The 18,877-nt window shown below is 40.3% G+C and overlaps 1 protein-coding gene across 1 annotated transcript; it reads left to right on the top strand.

Annotated features, from left to right (window-relative positions):
* Positions 1–9,202: 9,202 nt before the first annotated feature.
* Positions 9,203–18,877, top strand: eif2s2 (eukaryotic translation initiation factor 2, subunit 2 beta). The gene is made up of 9 exons (XM_080846192.1): positions 9,203–9,355; positions 10,131–10,311; positions 10,413–10,519; positions 11,343–11,469; positions 11,687–11,787; positions 11,989–12,137; positions 12,219–12,275; positions 12,630–12,715; positions 18,529–18,877. The coding sequence occupies exons 1-9, from the start codon at positions 9,341–9,343 to the stop codon at positions 18,702–18,704; spliced, it is 999 nt and encodes a 332-aa protein (XP_080702318.1). The 5' UTR covers positions 9,203–9,340; the 3' UTR covers positions 18,705–18,877.

Below are 18,877 nucleotides of genomic sequence, written 5' to 3'. Positions count from 1 at the left end.
ATAGAGTGTCTCTGTTCCTCTTTCAAAATGAATGCGCTGTCAATGTCTTCTAAAACAGACTTGAATCCCCAAATTTTAGCTCTCCAGCGGCAGCCATGTTTGTTGAATACGAATTCAACCCATACGTAGTTGATTACGTTACGGTCGATCATCTGTCCATCATCGTATAGCCCGCCCTGACAATTTGATTGGCTAGATCAGTTTCTGAAATCTGATTATTTCTCCCCAACGGAGCAGAGCCAGACCCAACTTCCAGACCTCAAATGTTGTGGGCGTGGTTAAGTTGGGTCTGGTATCCAGGCTAGGGATCTCCTAGCCTGACGATGTCATACTCATGATTCTAGTCAGAATATGAGTCTGATACTGAACCTTTGGGCTGTGATTATGGGGCGTGTTTCAACGAACCAGGAAAGAAAATGCCTATTCGCTGAATTGGATACCTAGAACCAATCAGAGCAACGTAGTAGCCTATTACCATCTGATAGATTAAACTTTTACCTGATCCCGTAGGAAGGACGGCAAAAACATCTTTTCAATCGACAAATGCCTTGATCGCGTTTCTCTGTTCCTCTTTCAAAATGAATGCGCTGTCAATGTCTGTTGAGATATGCCTGCTCACGTTAATTAATTAGCATTAAGGCTACAAGCTACAGTTAGTTTCAATGGGTTTTTTGTGTACACGTTAGCAATGATCTAACAATAATGGTCTAGAGAGCTTTAGTTAAGACAAAAAATACTCTGCAACATTCGTGTTGCACATGCACAACTAACCGAGTCAATGTAGACATTAAAAAGTCGTGTAGATAGCTTAATTCACATAAAATATTCCTCACTAAGCACCCGAGACGCGGCCATCTTGGTCGGAGTTCGAATCTACCGGTTAATTCAACTCAAGCGTTGGTATCTGTCCATCAACGTATAAAGCCTGCCCTGACAATTTGATTGGTCCGGTTTCATCCTACCGATGAAACTCTCTCCCAATTAGCCCAGAGCCAGACCAAATCTCCCTGACAAAATTTTTTGTGGGCGGGGTTTGGGCTGGTATCCAGGCTAGGGATCTCCTATCATGTCCATCAAATTTCTGTGGACGCCACATTGGATTTAATCATAAACCTTTAAAAAATGTAAGCAGCCACAAATCACGTCAAATCCTCACCAAATTTTTCACAGATTATCATCAGATGAAGCCTCACGAAAATGATTTGACAGATTTTTTATTTTCAAAACCATTTGTCCGGGACAGCCTATCTTGATGCTGCCAAACAGGAAGTAAGCGCATATTTCGTTCAATCTTTGATCAAATGACATGAAACTTGCTGTGAGTGCTTACAGACATGCCTTTGACACAATTACTTCAATTTTGTATGGCACCTATGCCCTGCTGGCTGCTTTTGCCCCTTCATCGCTGTTGAAGCCACATTTTAATTACAGTTATTGTCTGCAATAACTACATTCAGGTCTCAAGCCTTATTTGGTCCAAGGGAGTAAGTATGGTTTTAGTTTTCCATGTAGCTATCCAATGCATCACTAAGATGCTGGTCTCCTTAAGGAATTCCTCTCATTTTTTGCTGGATTTGTTGTCAGATTAAATATGCGGGGGTCATGACTGAAATATAAATGCCTCCACTCCCGGGAAGACCAATACCATAGTTACAAAAAGAAAAAAGAAATGGTGCATATGTTTCCGTTTTAGGCAAATAGGTGAAGCCCATTATGTAGTTATTTCTTCATGCCCATGCTCTCAATATGTTTTGAGTGTTCAGTCTCAAGCCCAATGCATTATCAAGTTACAGCCACACAAGCAATGGACTAATTTACAGATAGATCCTGAGAAAAAAATGAATCACAATCACTTCCTGAGTACAAAATCATTTTCCAGCAGAGCAACTTTTTTCATCTGTTATTGATGCAGCCACCATGTTGAAACCAAAGATATTGTTTTTGAAATACTATACTGACAAGAAATGCAGAACAGAGTGGAACATTAGAGTGGACAGTCTGTTTATGAGCAGTTGTAGCAGATACATGGTGGTGGTGTGTGTGTGTGTGTGTGTGTGTGTGTGTGTGTGTGTGTGTGTGTGTGTGTGTGTGTGTGTGTGTGTGTGTGTGGGGTGGGGGGGGGGTTGAGCTTTTTTGACGGCCAGCACACAAGTTTGAAGTGGACTTCAAGGTCAAGGTCAAGGTCAAAACCATGCATGCTTAAATATGTGCATACTCTTTTCAAAAGACTTGCAAGTGCTTTTGGTGCCTCCAAACATGTTCATTTGAGCTGAGAGTCAAGTTTTCTATGTCTACATGGTCCATTTCTTAATTGTAATTGTGGCTATTCAGCATCAACCCAATATACAGTAATTATATAATATTTTCATATACATGTATTGATTTGATAAACACTCATATTGCAAATTACTTTTGCAGTCTTGTAGGACAAACACGTTTGTTGGGTTCTATGTAGTTTTGGCCTTCCAACCTGTGCTGAGCATTTGGCTTCTCTGGACAAGTGTGTAATCCAGATTATTACACTAAATTCACAGAAATTCGCAACGTTATTCAGCAAACCATCTCAGGAAGAGTTCACTGCTCCAGCTGCTCTGACCAGGACGAGGTTTGAAATAGTATTTTTAGATAATCATTTCACAGCATGACAGATGTTTCACAAAGAAAAGCCAATGTTCTCTCCACTGTCATGTAAAATCCAGGCTTGTGAATTTACAGTCGGTCATAAAAAAATGCAGTGGATAGAAATTGACACCTGATGTTTTATGGAGATGTTTAATGCCTTACAAATTACCTGTGTGTTGTTGGCTGTTAATATCTGTATGTGCGGTGGCTGTAAACCTTAAGATAATTCTATTCATTGGATCAGAGTTGAAGAAACCATGTGGGTCTCTCTAGCTCCTCCCCCCCCCTCTCTCTCTCTCTCTCTCTCTTTCTCTGTCTTTTTTTTTCTCCCTGTATGTTATCAAAACAAAATAGCTTTGGCATGCCTATTAGGTGTACCTAAACCCATGAAGATTAGATATGAAGTCAGATGGGAGATGGGGCTAAATCACATATATACATATATATATAAATAAATAAATATAGATCTGAGAGGTCATTATTGCCGGAATTAACGGTGTGGTCCTGCTTAACAAATCCTATGGTCTCTATAAAATAATTTTTTACAGACAATTGTTTTGCAATGGTAGTTTATTTGGACCTTTAAAATCTTAAGTTAATGTGCCAATTATCAGAAAAGAGTGAAATACATCTACCACACTTAATTTCAGTTCAAAGTTATCATGCTAAATATACGTAGTCTTATGGGGAGATTTCCCACCTATTCAGTAAGAGTTCTGCTTTTGAATTCATTTAATGTTAAAAAATAAAATTGCTGCTGGATGTTATAACCTTGAGCAACTAAGCCATTAAAAAGATGAAGAGCCCTGAACTCCAAAAATGAAACTAAACTAGGTCTAAACTTTAAGATTTCCCACCAAATTTGTATAAGCAAACCAATATTGTACTTGTGTTCACTGATGACACATTTTAACATTTCCCTGTGATAGAACAAGTGCACACAATGGTGTGATTTTACAGTGACTCTGTGATTCAATCAAGTGGTCTTACCTTGTTAATTGAATATAGATATGTTGGTGGTTATCTACCTTCATAAAAGAGTGACAAGAACCAGTGTCCAAACAGCATGCAGCTGTTAACCAACAATTGTAAGTCCTCAGACCGGAGTTATGGGCTCCTTTCCATTATTTTACAAGTAATGAACTTCTTCCTCTTCTGACCAGATAGCCCTCAGTACATCTATTAAGATGGGAAGTAACTGGATAGTAACAGGATATTAATTTAGTGCAATTACGAAGCCAAAGTATTTTTGCCAAAAGAATAAAAACCCAATGTATTGAAATAATTGGTGCCCCTCACTAAAGCCAATTGTTTTGATGTAGCCAGAGAATATAAAAAATTCAAAACCACAGATTTGGACTTCTACGTAACCCATTTTAAAGTGAAAAAAACAACTCACCCAGCACATAATAGAGAATAACAGCAAGGTTACTTACACATCCCCAGCCTGAAGACTAACAGACCAAAGCAGATGCACCCTGACAAGACCTCAAGAGAAACGGAAATGGTGGATTCCAAGATTTATTTGAGGAGCCGGTTGTCTGCAGACCAAAAATCCCTCTGCAATTTTGAGCAGATTAATGGCTCCATGAGGTAAGGGGAAACAGCAATATTATTATGGGAACATAAGGAAACATGAAATAGCACTGAGACATAAAGAAATTCTTAGTTTAATATGACAGCCAACTGGATCTAGTTAATGAGATTCATCCTCACACCACAGCTCTTAACAGTTCTCAATGCAAGCATTTTCAATAACAGTGGACTGCCTTTCTTCCAAAAGGCTTCAAGTTATAGCAATACTAGTGTTATATAAATGTTTGGATGGAAGATGGTACTTTCAAACATGGTCAAGTTAACATGGGAACTGAGAAAAAACATCCACAATTCTGTATGCATCCTCACGGTCTCCCCCTTCCTCTCACCTAAAGGGTGTGGCCCTCCCCTCTCCTTTTGTACTGTAACCTGACTGAAATGTATAAATGCCAACACATTCTGCTATCAGGTAGGCCTTTCTCTAAGCACCAGCTGAGAGGGGGTCTCCACGCTGCAATAAACCTACAGAAACCTGACTTCGTCCTCCGGTCCATTCTTCAACTTTAGCGTGCTTATTAATATTCGGTCAAATGTATTTTTTTATTTTCTCCTTTTTAGCCTCTTCACCACAGTAAGTTGACACCTGGTATGGTGAAAGAAACCGTCATGAAACAACTTTCTCCAGCTAAACAGTAGCAAAAAAGCCCTTCTTGTTGGCACTCCACACCAGGTTCAGTCATCTTCCTTAACTCGTCTCACTTTCGACGGCCAGGTCATCCCCCTCTCCTCCACAGTCACTAATCTCGGAGTTAGGTTTGACCCTCCCCTGACCTTTAATGACCATATAAAACACTTGTGCAAAACCTCCTTTTATCATCTATAAAACATCTCCAAACTCCGCCCCACTTTAACCCTGTCAGATGCAGAGAAGCTTGTCCACGCCTTTATCTCCTCAAGACTGGACTATTTTAATTTGCTTTTCTATGGGATCACTGGCAAGAACATCCAGAAGCTGCAATACATCCAAAACAGCACTGCCAGACGCTGGACTCCTTTAAACCTAAAAGAAAAATTATTCAGGAAGGCATTTCTGGCCTTGTGATAAATCACTGTCACTAAGTTTTCTTTTATGCTTATGTTTAATAGTCTTATTTTATTTCATTTTATTATTATAGTTTGTTTCTAAAATGTTGGCACTCTGAGATTCTTCTGAATGAAATGAATTATTATTATTATTATTATTAATGTTCTTTGGGTTGTGTAATCATGGGTCTTGAAAGAATGCCAAGAGTGTGCAAAGCTGTCAACAAAGCAAAAGGTGGCTACTTTGAAGAATCTAAAATATAAAACATATTTTGGTTTGTTGAGCATTTTTTTGTTTACCACCTAATTCTGTTTGTGTTCCTTCATAGTTGGGATGTCTTCAATATTAATCTGCAATGAAGAAAAAAAAATGTAATAAAGAAAAAACCCTTGAATGAGAAGGTATGTCCAAACTTTTGACTGGTACTGTAAGTATATGTATTAAACAACAACAACAACAACAACAAGCTTGTTGGGCTCACCCACATCCCAGCAGGTCTGAGAGAAGCACAGGCCCTCTCTCAGAAAGAGAGAGGGAGCCCGGGCTTACTCCAAGACTGCAGTTGACGAGAGAGAAGGTTTATAAAACACATCGCATAAGGTTAATATAGATAGATGTTTACGATCTTTGGCTCCAAAACAATTTGACAGCAGGGATAGCCACGGTGGGTCTCTGACATCCGAGGCTCCCTGTCTTGCAAGGATGTCTGTTTTGCACAAGGTGGAAGGAAGCATAGCTCGACTCTTCTCTAGTCTAAATGCTCATGCTCTTGCACATACAGGCTAAGTGGCACCTAATAATCTAAGTTACACACACAAACAGAAACACAGGAAAACCATGTTCCTGCTTACAAAAGCACATGATTCATACAAGGTATATATTAATACAAGGCACTATATTAATATATTCTGAAGTCATCAACAGTGTTTCGAAATGATCTCCATCAGTAATACTGATACTTCTACTACTGATACTTCTAATAGTTCTACTAATAATAAATAATTAATAATACTTTCATCCAACTACCTCATCAGTCGATTGTGACCACCCAGTAACTCTGTGAGGTGAATAGCTTTGTTACAACAGATGAGAACTTGGTAAAATCCAAGAGAAGACTCGCCTTCCGTTAGTATCTCCCCCTCAGACCAATAAAGTGGGGTGTCATAGTGTGGGTCATGGCAGGCCATGTCACAAACTTCCAAGTTTACACAGGGTGACACAGGACACAGGAGAAGGGTCTTGCTCACCGTGTCGTCATGGACCAAACTGAGGTTGTAGTGCTAGCATACCTTTCTGACTACCAAAAACACATGAAAGGGTGTGGATTTAATGTATCAGATGGTTGTATTTGATCAGTTCAGGCATCACTCAAAGAAATGGTGGAGACTCTTCTTTTTACTGGATGTTGGATGCTACCATGAATATGTACATTGCTGAAAGGTGAGCAGGGAAAAAAAAGGATTTACAGTCAAGTACAATGGTCATCCATCCACATCTTCACTTACAGTAGATGATGACTTGTGATACTTTTTATGTTAATGAGCATTAGGGCAAAGGCAATACTTTGATGTTAAGACCAAATGTTTGAGCTCTCAAATGATTTTATTTTTGTATTTCATTATTTTATTTGATACGGAGGCTGAGAAATAAAGGTATTAGTGAATGTTCTATCAGGTTTTTCCCAAAACCCTTTTAGGAGGTTTGCGAGAAGGTGAATTCCCCCTTCTCACCGTGTCGCACTGGAGAGGTGTTTGGGACTAATGTGGAGTTCAATTAGGGTCATTGGACCAATTTAGCCCTGTGGGCTGTGATATTTAAAGGGTGCCTCATTCCATGAGTGTAGAGCATTGAGAAAGCATTGGTGAAGCTTAAGAGGCACGGTGAACGAGAAGAAGCACTTCGATAACGTGAGGAAAAGTCAAGTCTGTGTTTAGCTGCGTGAACACAGTTTTGTGCCTATTTTTTGTGGCTAGAGAATTGCCTGCCTAGAGAATTGTGTACATAGAAGAAATGTGCCTAAAATGTGCCTAGATTGGGCCTAGTTTGCTGTATTTACATACGTTAATACAGATTGTGCCTAGTTAAAATGTGCCTATATTGGACCTAGTATGTGCCTTGAGTTTGCCTTGCTTTGTAAGTACTCTGTGTGTCTTTGATTAATGTTTTGTCTATTTTGTGTTCATATGAATAGGGGTCATTGGAAAAGATTCCCCTTGTAAATAAATAGATACATTTTATATGAAGCCACTGTGTTCTTCCCAACTACACCACTAACTCCCGTCAGCCTGCATCACAAGGTTGTTTTCAAACAATATCTAATAGCAATCTATGCAAATACAAACACCAACAGAAGCATAGTTGGCACTGAAAAGGCTCGCTAGCATGCTGACTCATGTCTTTTGACGATGGTGGCGAAGTTGTGCAGGGTGGTACAACCCGCACAGAACTGTAAAAGTGTGTTTTATGTCCTTCCCGTGACATCTTTGAAGATGATACCAGTATAGTTGACTATAAAAACCATGCTTCAGTGCTGGTAAGGTATACATTTTATTAGTAAATGTTATCCCTGTGAATCAGTGCTGTTTGTCCCTTCTATTATTTCAGTGATAATAACATCAACATTTTCATACAGTACTACTGTAGGTATACAGTATAGAGAGAGAGATAACCTGTCCCATGTAAGTACTCATGTTAGGATGCAGAGGAGTTCTATGTGTAATTATTATCATCTTTCCCAGAAGGTTAGCCACCCAGCTCTTAAACCTGAGTGTCCTAACATCATTATGCTACTGGATCATGAACATCTTGACCAACCATTTCCAAACTGTCATAGATAGACAAAAAGCCAAAACTTCCATTACATCTCCAAAGTACAGTGCTGCCCAGAGCTCAGACAACATGAAAATGCAGCATGGGGCTTATGCCTCTTCAGGTGGAGGACATGGTGAAGTGATGAAGTGGTACAGTGCCCTTCGTGTCCTCATGGAGAGACAGATTGCCACACATTTCCTGCCAAATCAGCGTCCCTCAGCCCCTGCACAGCTCACCTGATCCAAAAGCTGCTCTTGAAAGTTTAGCCTATTGATGCTATAAAGCATAAGATATTAATGAAAATGTTGTTTTAAAATGGCTTTTCAGCGGCTCCTTAGTTGAGAGCCGTTCTTTTTATTGTTGTGCCCAAATTTCACTGCCTGGCCTAAATTAACTCCTATCCTCTTCAGTGTTTCCCCTAGGTTTACAGCTTAGGGGGGGGGGAAGGGGGACGGCGGCAGGGGCGCGGTGCGCCTCGGCGGCGGACACACCGCGGCGGCGGACACAAACACTTAAATTAATTATGATGTTCATGTGTTTCTTTGAATGACAGCAGTCAATAAGTATAATTTTACATGTTTTATGGTAAAGGTAACCTTAAATGACTTATTTTGTGATCTGGCGCTATATTTAAAAAAAAAAAAAAAAAAAATTTTTTTTTTTTTTTACTTGACCTTCCAGGGGGGGCGGGCGGGGCCGTTGGGGGGGCGGGCCGCCACCCTAATATCATTGTAGGGGAAACACTGCTCTTTATGTGAACAGTAACAAGGTGACCCCTCCTCCCAGTGAGAGAGAAAGAGCTGCACATGAACACAAAGCAGAAGATACAGTTGGAGTGAGAGTTATAAGTTAGCGCAGATCCATATGCAGAACAATCTGGACAGTATTAGGTCCGCTTTTCTAGTAGCCGCCCAAAGACAAGGAATGGACCGCACCTTGACATTAATTCTAGCTATCTGTGTGAGAGAGTAAACGAAAAAAAAAACGATGAGTCTCTCGGAAAGAAGAACTCCCTTCAAAGATCCACTACTAACTTACTGGCGGTAATTGAGTTCACCCTCTTTGGTTCACTGATGTTGATGGGACAAGATAGTTTATAGAAGGGCTCTGGAGTCTGAACACACCCATTCACCCGTGAACCGGAAGCTTTTCACGCGTGCGTGGAAGTTCTGCCGGTTTCCTACTATGTCTATGGTACCCACCTAACTCAAGTGATAGAATTATACGTCTGTCAAGCGAAATATTGGAAAATTCTTGGATTAGAGATTAACACCACAGTTTCCGAAGATGTCGGACGACGAGGTATGTTACTTTTATATTGAATGCATATGCGATGACTTATTCATTAGAAATTAAACGATTGTGCGGCCTAGCTGAACACACGTGAGCAACTACCACTACGGTGAATAAGCTAACAGTAGCTTGTCGTGAGCGCTAGCTACAGTCCATTGTCACTACTTTAAGTGCCCTAGCCAATTCGTTCAGGAATAAATGTTGTTCTTCATTAAGCCTTTAAAATCCTCCTAACTTATTTTTTTGTGTACATATCAATTGAAGATACTGGACCGATTGTCACAGCGTAAACGTAAGCAGTGGTTGCCGTGTTGCTTGCTATATGCCTCGCTTGCTAGCCGGTTTGTTACACGTTACATCAGACGACTCTAGCACTTGCTGTAGCTCAGTGGCTGAGCAAATGCCTCTTACTCAAAGGGCTATTTTTTTCCTACGAGCATTGTACTTATATTGTTTACAAAATGTGTTGTATGTACGATTTTACATTGCCCTTGCAGAATCCTGTTAGGATTGCACTATGATTTGAGTCTGACATGGGTATTACAGGTTAGGGTAGCTTGCTAAAGCCATTGCAAGGAGAGAATAGTTCTTAATCGAGGGACTTAAATGTAACTCAGTCATAACCAGCTTCTATGCAGTGCAATTGGCTTTCCTAAGAGCCAGTTATTAGAAACTCAGTGTCTACGCCTCAGCATCGGCCCCACTTGTACCAGCAGAGGTGTTTATGACGCTCACAATTGTCTGACACTAAATGTAATATTTTCTTCTTTGTTGTGGTGTACAGATGATATTTGACCCAACAATGAGTAGGAAGAAGAAGAAGAAGAAGAAGCCCTTCATGATGGATGAAGAGGGGGGTGAAGGGGCAGCTGATGAGCCCCAGCCTGAGGCCAAGGAGACCGAGGTGGATGGTGGCGAGGAGAAAGACCTGGACTTCGATGATGATGATGAGGGGAGGAGAAAAGGTGAGAGGAAGACAAGTGGGAAGATGTGGTAGAGAGAATAGATGTGACTTTGCAACAACTGCTGTTTTCTCCTCCTGAAATGGCCTTCTCTTTTTATTAAGATCAATCGGATGATCTGGATGATCTCAATTTCTTCAACCAGAAGAAGAAGAAAAAGAAAACCAGGAAAGACAAGATATTTGAAAATGAGTTGGAAGAGGGAGTGAAGGTAAGAATGTTCCAACATGTGTTGTATCATGAGAGTGTCTGAGCAGCTGACAGTTTGATTGCTTTTTTGATTTCAATTCTGTATATTCTTTGAAAGGCTTGGCAGACAGCTGCATCATGTGTTCATAGTTTTCCTCAGTCCTGAAACATAATTATGAATTTCATAATTGTGTGAATATTTTTCCCCTCTTGTTGCTCAAGCTTTTCTGTTAATGTAACACCCTGTCCAGCAGGCTATCAGAAACCAAACAACACTTATCCTAGGTCTGGTCTAACAATTGCCATTCCATGAGTGGGGATATCCTGGCACAACCCCACTCAGACTTTTCACTGCTAGTAATCACTCTGCGTTTAAAATTATTTTACTGTTGTATTGTACAGCGTCAATATCCATTCATTTTACAAGGTTACTTTGGTTGTTTTGACCGTTTTACACTGAGGAATGGAGTAGGGTGAAGGTGGCTGTCCTGTTTTTTTTTTTTGTTGGTGCAAAAAGGTGATGTTGGGTTGCCAACTGGTTGATTAAAACATCATATAGGCTATCTGTTGATGGATAAATATACCTGATCAATAGGTAATACGGTTTATAGCATGAATGGCTTGAGTTGATCGCTAAGCTGTGTCTATTTTTTTCCTTTTCAATAAGTTTCATTTCTGTATCTAACACTAGTCTATTTAAATTGTGTAAAATTACTGAGCATCAATAGCACACTTGCACATCTTGGCTTGCGTTGTATTAACCTTTTGGAGGTACTGTCTTCTCAAATGGTCTTCATTTTTGACTATCTGTGTGTTTGTCATCTGAAATTATTGTGCCATGGCAGGAGCTGAAAATTGAAGATGAAGCTTCTGAGGAGCCAGTGGATGATGACTTTTTGCTGCCGGCCAAGAAGAAGAGGTCCAGAAAGGTGGATTTCCTGGAGGATGTGGACAGCCTGAGCAAAGAGGGTGGTGAGTGAAGCTGTCACCCCGGCGACCTCCTCGGCCTTTAATAATAATCTGATAAAACCCTTAGACACTTGATCAAGCAGACTTGGAGCCACATCTGCTTCAAGAGTGTATGCATTGTATTTGGATACATTCGGTTTCCTCCATGGAGAATACTAGATGATTATGTGGAATAATGTGCCTTCTGTTTGAAATCCCCCACCCCTTTAATGGTCTGCAGCCCAGGAGGATGAGGAGAACAAAAACAATGATGACATCATGTTTAGCACACAGACAGGACCAGAGTGGGCCGGATCAGAGAGAGACTACACATATGATGAGGTAAGATGTGGCATCCATTTTATACATCTGTTTGAAAGAATTCAAAAGGAATGGAAAGTTTTGGCAAGTAATGCAGTATTTACTAGTGTTTTATGAGCTGTTTCTGTGGTGCACTCACTCTGCTATGTGTGGTGGTTTTAGTTTGTGGTGTGGTACCTGATGCCAGTGTGGGTTAACCTGTGATGCCTGATTGGTCCTTAGCTCCTGATCCGGGCCTTTAACATCATGCGAGAGAAGAACCCTGACATGGTTGCCGGGGAGAAAAGGAAGTTTGTGATGAAGCCGCCTCAGGTGGTCCGGGTGGGCACGAAGAAGAGCTCCTTTGTTAACTTCGTAGACATCTGCAAATTGTGAGTGGCTCACCATCACAGTTTATGCCTTGAGGGGTCTTTATCACTGTAACTTATGTGATCATTTTATTTTCGTACTAGATTGCATCGACAGCCTAAACATCTATTGGCGTTCTTACTGGCTGAGTTGGGAACAAGGTAAGATCTCTTTTTTTCTCTTTCTTTCTTTCTTTTTTTTTTTTTTTTTTTTTACATTTTAGCATGGTTTGAGGCTTGAGCAGGTATTTGGAATGTTTCCAGATAACACAGCTTTGCAATATGCCAGAAAAGATGATCATACAACACATATCATGTAGAAACAATTAATGGTGTTTTAATGAGACATGCAGGATGTCTTTCGTAAACTTAACCAATCAATTGTGGCTCTGTCTGAGAAATTCACTGAATAAGTCCTGCATTAGTAGCCGATACTGTCATGCCGTTCTGTCAAGTGATTCATTGTGGTGTTATGGTAGTAACTTCTGGCTCATTGGGGCTTTCCTCATCTTTCAGTGGATCTATAGACGGATGTAATCAGCTCATCATCAAAGGCAGATTCCAACAGAAACAGATAGAGAATGTCTTAAGAAGATATATAAGTAAGTGCATCTTCATGTCCCCCCCCCCCCCCCCCCCCCACAAGTAATGAACCATTCTTAAAAACAAAAATTATAACCAACATTTACCAATTTCATGGAACAATAAACACTGTCACAACAAACACTGGGACATGTGGTCACGGGTTGATGGTGTGATCTAGTAGCATCAGATTGATCATTGCATTTGGTTTGGTTTTTAAGCATGGTGCAGTTGTTGAAATGATCATGTCAGCGGTGTGGAACTACTTCACAATATCAAAAAATGATAGTAGAGTTGCGGAGTGCAATAAATGTTCATCAAGAGGCACAACGACGAGGAAACAAGGCTTCAACACCACTAATCTTATCAGCCATCTCAAATCTCGTCATAGCCAAGACGTATTCAAAGAATGCTACAGTCACTTCAATACCAGAGGCATTAGAGAAAGGACTATTTGTTGGATCTAGTCTGTTAGAACACCCGCGAGTACCAAACCAAAGTGTTCTTTATCTACCTTTAATGTGCATTCATCAATTTTCATTACATGACGATGCGTGTGATTGTACATATGTGTGTGGTCTGCAATGAGAATAGGGACAAATCAGCTCTGCACTGAATAACATTAACATGAGTTATTGCTACATGATAACAATTACACAACTAATATTACTAGATACATATCATAGTGGACATTACACTAGGCAACATGGATCTCATTCATATTTCATCCAGTCGAAATCTTAACAGGATGAACCCATCCTTATTACATAGTCAACATAAAAACAGAACATTTACATTTAGTCATTTAGCAGACACTTTTGTCCAAAGCGACGTACAAGGGAGAGAACAATCAAGCTAACTAAATCTCTTATCATGCTAATCGCTACTAATAGCAACGTGCACTCGCATGCAGCCCAAATACCCAATCGGTCACGGTAACTTCATGAAAACCCTTATTTTCATAAGGTTCGCAAACAATGCCTCACATACATGTCAAACAATGATGAATTAAGCACTCAAAACGTATTACGCACACAGTATGCTCAAGTCAACTACTTTTCCACTGAAATTGGCGACGAATTTCACTTGTCACTATCATACTGAACTAAACACGCAGACGGCGTTGCTGGGCAACGTCATTATCGACAGAGAGCGTGTCTACTATCGGACACTTGAGCACCTCGAGCACTGATTTTGAGTGCTTAGGGCGCCACGCTGACAAAACCAGCTGAATTCAGTGCACTGAAAGTACCCGGATGGCACACTGCAACCGGTATAAAAATGCAATGTAAAACAATGGACACTACTCGCCCTAACCGGGCGCCATCTTGGCTACGAAGCGGAAGAGGAGGAGCCCTTTCGCCAGCTTTTCATTTCATTTTTAAATTTTAAATCTAAGTTTTTGCGGGTTTCGCAAGCAGATTTGCGTCTGTCACTTCCGCCAGGTGCTTAACGTAAGTGTTCTATTTGATACAGCACTTATCAGCAACTAGTGCACTACAGATGTCAGTGCACTATCATTTTATTTCTGCAAAAATGGAATTTCAAATTCAGCAAATTCAATCACTTTTGGCTGCAATTAACCCTCGCAAGACCCTGGAGGGACTAATGCAAATGTGCACTCAATGTGCACATGTCCGCTGTGAAAGGCAAATTAATGGCACCAACAATGACTTTCACTAAGGTAGCGAAGATAGGGATGAAGCTAACAGTATTTAGCTAGCTAGCTAACTGAAAGCCTGAGCTATTGTCACACCATAATGGTTTACATCTTAAATTAGGTTACATCTATAAAGTTGGCTCTTTTTTTAAGATATTAAATGGGCCTGCATGAATTTGCTAAAATAGGATGTTAAAGCATATTAATCGAGAATTTGAAATGGTTAACCAACTTGTGCCAGTAGAAGTGCAGTGTATGTCTTCCTCCTAACCCAGTGTTACTCCCTGGTGCGCCAGTTGTCTTTGCTGCAAATGTTATTATGGCTACTGTTCCCAGACAAGCGTTTCCAGAAATTAATATTAATACAAAATAAGTAGCAGTAGAGAAGGCTCTGAATTATTCGTAGTGGATGTATGATGGAAGATTAGCACTAATGTTGGCTGGCCTTTTGTGGCAAGGGTTAATTTAGTGTGCGTGTTTGCATCCTTGCTTATCTGTGTATAATTCAAGCAGGAGTATTCCATTTGGCCACCGGAGGTTAGTTTGGGAACGGCTGACTTTTCATAATGCACGCACAGAGGTATAGGTGCACGGTTATGGTACTACCTTATAGTTGTTAGGCAAGACAATATCTTTATCTGGAAAAGGTAAATGTAAGTAGTAGTGTTGGTTCTTGTACGATCTAACTGTCCAGGTCCATGAATCTCCTGTCCTCACATGACATCTCTTTCTTATCTTAATGGTTCTTTAAATGCCTGACTAGCAGATCCCTCAGATTCTCCTTTGAAATGCGATTGAATATCACTGACACTGGTCCAGATTCCTCCATAACAGAACAAAAGTTGAGCTGGCCATTGACCCCCCCCCCCCCATCCTAGTTATGTCCTGGCTGCGTATGGTCCATTCCCTTATCTGATTATGTGCCCAGGTTTCATTGCCTTAGGAACATTCATTCCTATCAAGATCTCAATGTCGGCATCAATCTTTTTCATTTGAATTCAGATGAGGCCATCTTTTAAGATCATATTGGGCTTTAGGCTTTGCAGAGTTCGCTGCTTTGAGATTCTTACAGTTTTCTTTTGCACTCTTTGCTCATGTGTCCCTTCCTTAAGCATCCAAAGAGCCTTTTCAGACATTCAGAGACATTCGACACTAGCTAAAGAATCTGAATAACCCCTAAAGCAGCCACCGATATAACATTGCTACAGCTACTACTACTAAGGGGGTGAGACAATTCAGTGTGAGTTAGGGGTTGCACAGAGTGCTCAAGTCTTTGAGCAGTTACATTCATTTTGGGTTTCTGCATTAACATGGAGAACTATCGCATAGTTTTTTTCAGTTTTTTTAATCCTGCCAGTTTTGAATTCCAGTTTGAGCCCTAAACATTTTTTTTATTTTTTTTTATTGGCCAGAAACCAGGTGATCCAGCCTCCAACCTGCACATAGTTATGGCCTTGTTGTTTTCAATGCAAATCATACGTTTGGTTGATGGACGTTTGTGGAAAATGGAATAGAAAGTGATAATGAGTAGCAATATCAAAAAGTTGTAGAGCAGCAGCATGTCTGTTATAGTTTGTTTGTTCTGTCTCCAAATAGGTAGTTCTTCATTGCTGCATTTAATAATGCAGAATTTGTTTCCCAACTGTCGTTGTGATGAAAGAAACATGCATCATTGAGTCAGTCATAGCCTTACAGACTATTACGCGTACACAGCTTCACAAATTAATGTCATTTACAGCGTAATGCCTTCACCTTTGCGTAATGTAGGACCAAGTGTCATCTTTATATCATTCATTTTATGGTTTTCTCTATATCCAAAGATGTGCTACGAACTCTATTATTTATATCTCCCACATGCAACGACCTCCGCCCCCACTCCCTCCTTCCACTACTTGAGAGCTTTATTTTTTCAGGCAAGGAGTACTCAAGTTGTAAAATTATATTCTCGTGCAGCCCCTAGTCTGAGGTGGCTACAACAGTTTCTGGGGAATGGAATATTCCAGTGATTCATTGCACTGGAGTGTTTGTAGAGTGGTCACAAAGGGCAAGAGGAGGCACAATTATTTTGTCCCGGCTTGTCCATTATGAAAGTCGAGGCTATCGAGAGCCACAGGAGCTTGCACTGTCACAATACACATTCTCTCGATTGATTTGTCTGCTTATAAGTTTGGCCATTTAATTTTAATGTTAAAGAAGTACAAATTGTATAATAATATTTTAGCCTAATAAATGATTTTCATACTGAAAGTAGAACAAATTATTTTATGAAAAGCATTGTTTAATTTTGGTTGGTAAAAGTATGCTGGGTATTGTAACCTTTTTTCATCTATAAGCCACTGGTTAATTATGTTCCCTGATCAAATGCTTTTATGGATATGTTCATACATTCATCGACCAGATCAACATTTCTACCTTCCACAAGCAAAGTTTTTTTAATTTTTTTTTTATTAAGTAATACATACTCCAAGTTCACCTCTGCAAGTTGCAATTGTTGATTTTAAAAGCTTGTTGGCCTTAGGTGGTTGGGTCAACTTGATGTATACATGCATTGCAGTTTTGATTAGGAGTCACTATTACACCTCTTAAAGCTTTTCTCTACTGTTTTGTGTTGCATGTATTTGCACAGATGTCTTTTAAGACCTTAGATGTTTTGCTTAGCTTGTTTCCATTTACGGCCCTAACACGTGTGGTAATTGCGCCTTTCCATTTCAAGCAAAACGGCAAGCATCTGCATTCCTTTTGTTAGTCCTTTGTGAAGTAATCCAGCCTGTCAGTCCTTTGCAACTCGTCAGTCCTTAGTTTAGTTTTTCGACTTCTATAGTGGCTAATCCAACAGGAGTATTCCATTTAGCCACCGGAATTTAGGTTGGGGAATTGCCGATACACACTTTTCATAAATCATGCACAGAGACGGGCTGTTCCAAACAACTGAAACTTAATCTATACACCTCAGTTGACTTTTCCAGAATAAAATCAAATCAAACATACTCAAACATTCAAAATACTTTACATGCGATGTGTTTGGAAATTTGTTGCTCTTCACCATCAAACCCACAAACAAATATTTCAGTTGGGTAGTTAAAGGCTACCTATCGGTTCCCTAGTGATAGAATCCAAGTGGAACATCATATACCGCACACAGACATCAGGTAAATGTCAAATCTCAATCTCTTTTGGGCTTCACAATCAAGGGTAAGTAAACTGTTTTCAGTCAAAATATCTCTATCAAAATCACTTAATCTCATTTACAGGTTTTCTTATGTACATTTAAATATTCTCAGTATGGCTCCAACTCTGTGAGTTATGGTCTAATCCAAATAACAAACAAAACAAAAAAAAAAAGGTAATTTTAAATATATTCTAGGGTCAGCTAGCTATGGCATAAATTCTATCCCGAAACCACAGTGGATTCGAAAAATGTTTTCATTTAGTCTCGTACTGCCTTCGAGGCATTTGGTACTTTTAACCGCACCCTCAACAACCGTCTCATCATAATACTATCACAACATAGCAGATCATTTCCCAGTGACTACAAACTCTGATGGTCTGGCAGTAGGAAAGGTCCCACTGTGTTTCATTTGTTGCCGGGTAGACATGTGCTCCGCTCTGCTGTGCTTCTCTCTCTCTCTCTCTCTCTCTCTCTCTCTCCCTGTAGCCTAAGAGTGACAACAGCTTGAGTGAGGGCTGATGGCAGGTCTGATGCAATCGCTGTAATACAGAAGTGGGCCTTCTAACTGTTCCTCAATAAATGGATGAAAAGGATCATTAACATAATATTCCGTCATTTTTAATGCCCCATGGACCTGGGATATGAGCGCAGATCACTGTTAGCTCACTTCCAGCCCATATCTCCTGCTCCTTTGGGCTTGCAAGACCATACGAAGTTATGGTCTGATGGCGGGTCATAGGCATGCTTGTACAGTATGTTTTGTTTTTGGGAATGTACTCTGATGCTGTTGCATTTGAAATGTGTTTAAACTATCAAATAGGTACCGACAGGTTTTTTTAATTTGTTATATTTGTTTTGTTTGTTTAATTAAGATTAAGGTATTTAACCATAGGCGCTAGACCGTGACACATTTGTTTCTATTGTTCTATTAATTGGTATTGCTATTTGCACAAGCTGTTCTAAAGTGTGTGTCTAACTCGTGTGTGTGTGTTTCTGTTTTTCAGAGGAGTATGTGACTTGCCATACGTGCCGCTCTCCAGACACCATCTTGCAGAAGGACACTCGGCTGTACTTCCTGCAGTGCGAGACGTGCCACTCCCGCTGCTCCGTGGCCAGCATCAAGACCGGCTTCCAGGCCGTCACTGGCAAGCGGGCACAGCTAAGGGCCAAAGCCAACTAATCACCCCACCCCACCGCCTTTTTTCCCTCCATCACCTCCAGGTGTGGGGGAGAGCATGTGGCTGGGCTGGGCTTTTTATGGACTGTTGATGGATTCAAAACATCTGCCTTCCCTACAACAACAGTGTCTAAAAAAAGAAAAAGGAATCAATAAAATGCTTATAAGTTGGATGA

Source organism: Sprattus sprattus, assembly GCF_963457725.1.
Source record: "Sprattus sprattus genome assembly, chromosome: 10".
Lineage (NCBI taxonomy): Eukaryota > Metazoa > Chordata > Actinopteri > Clupeiformes > Clupeidae > Sprattus > Sprattus sprattus.
Note: the sequence above shows the minus strand (reverse complement) of the source record. Positions and strands in the feature narration are given on the sequence as shown.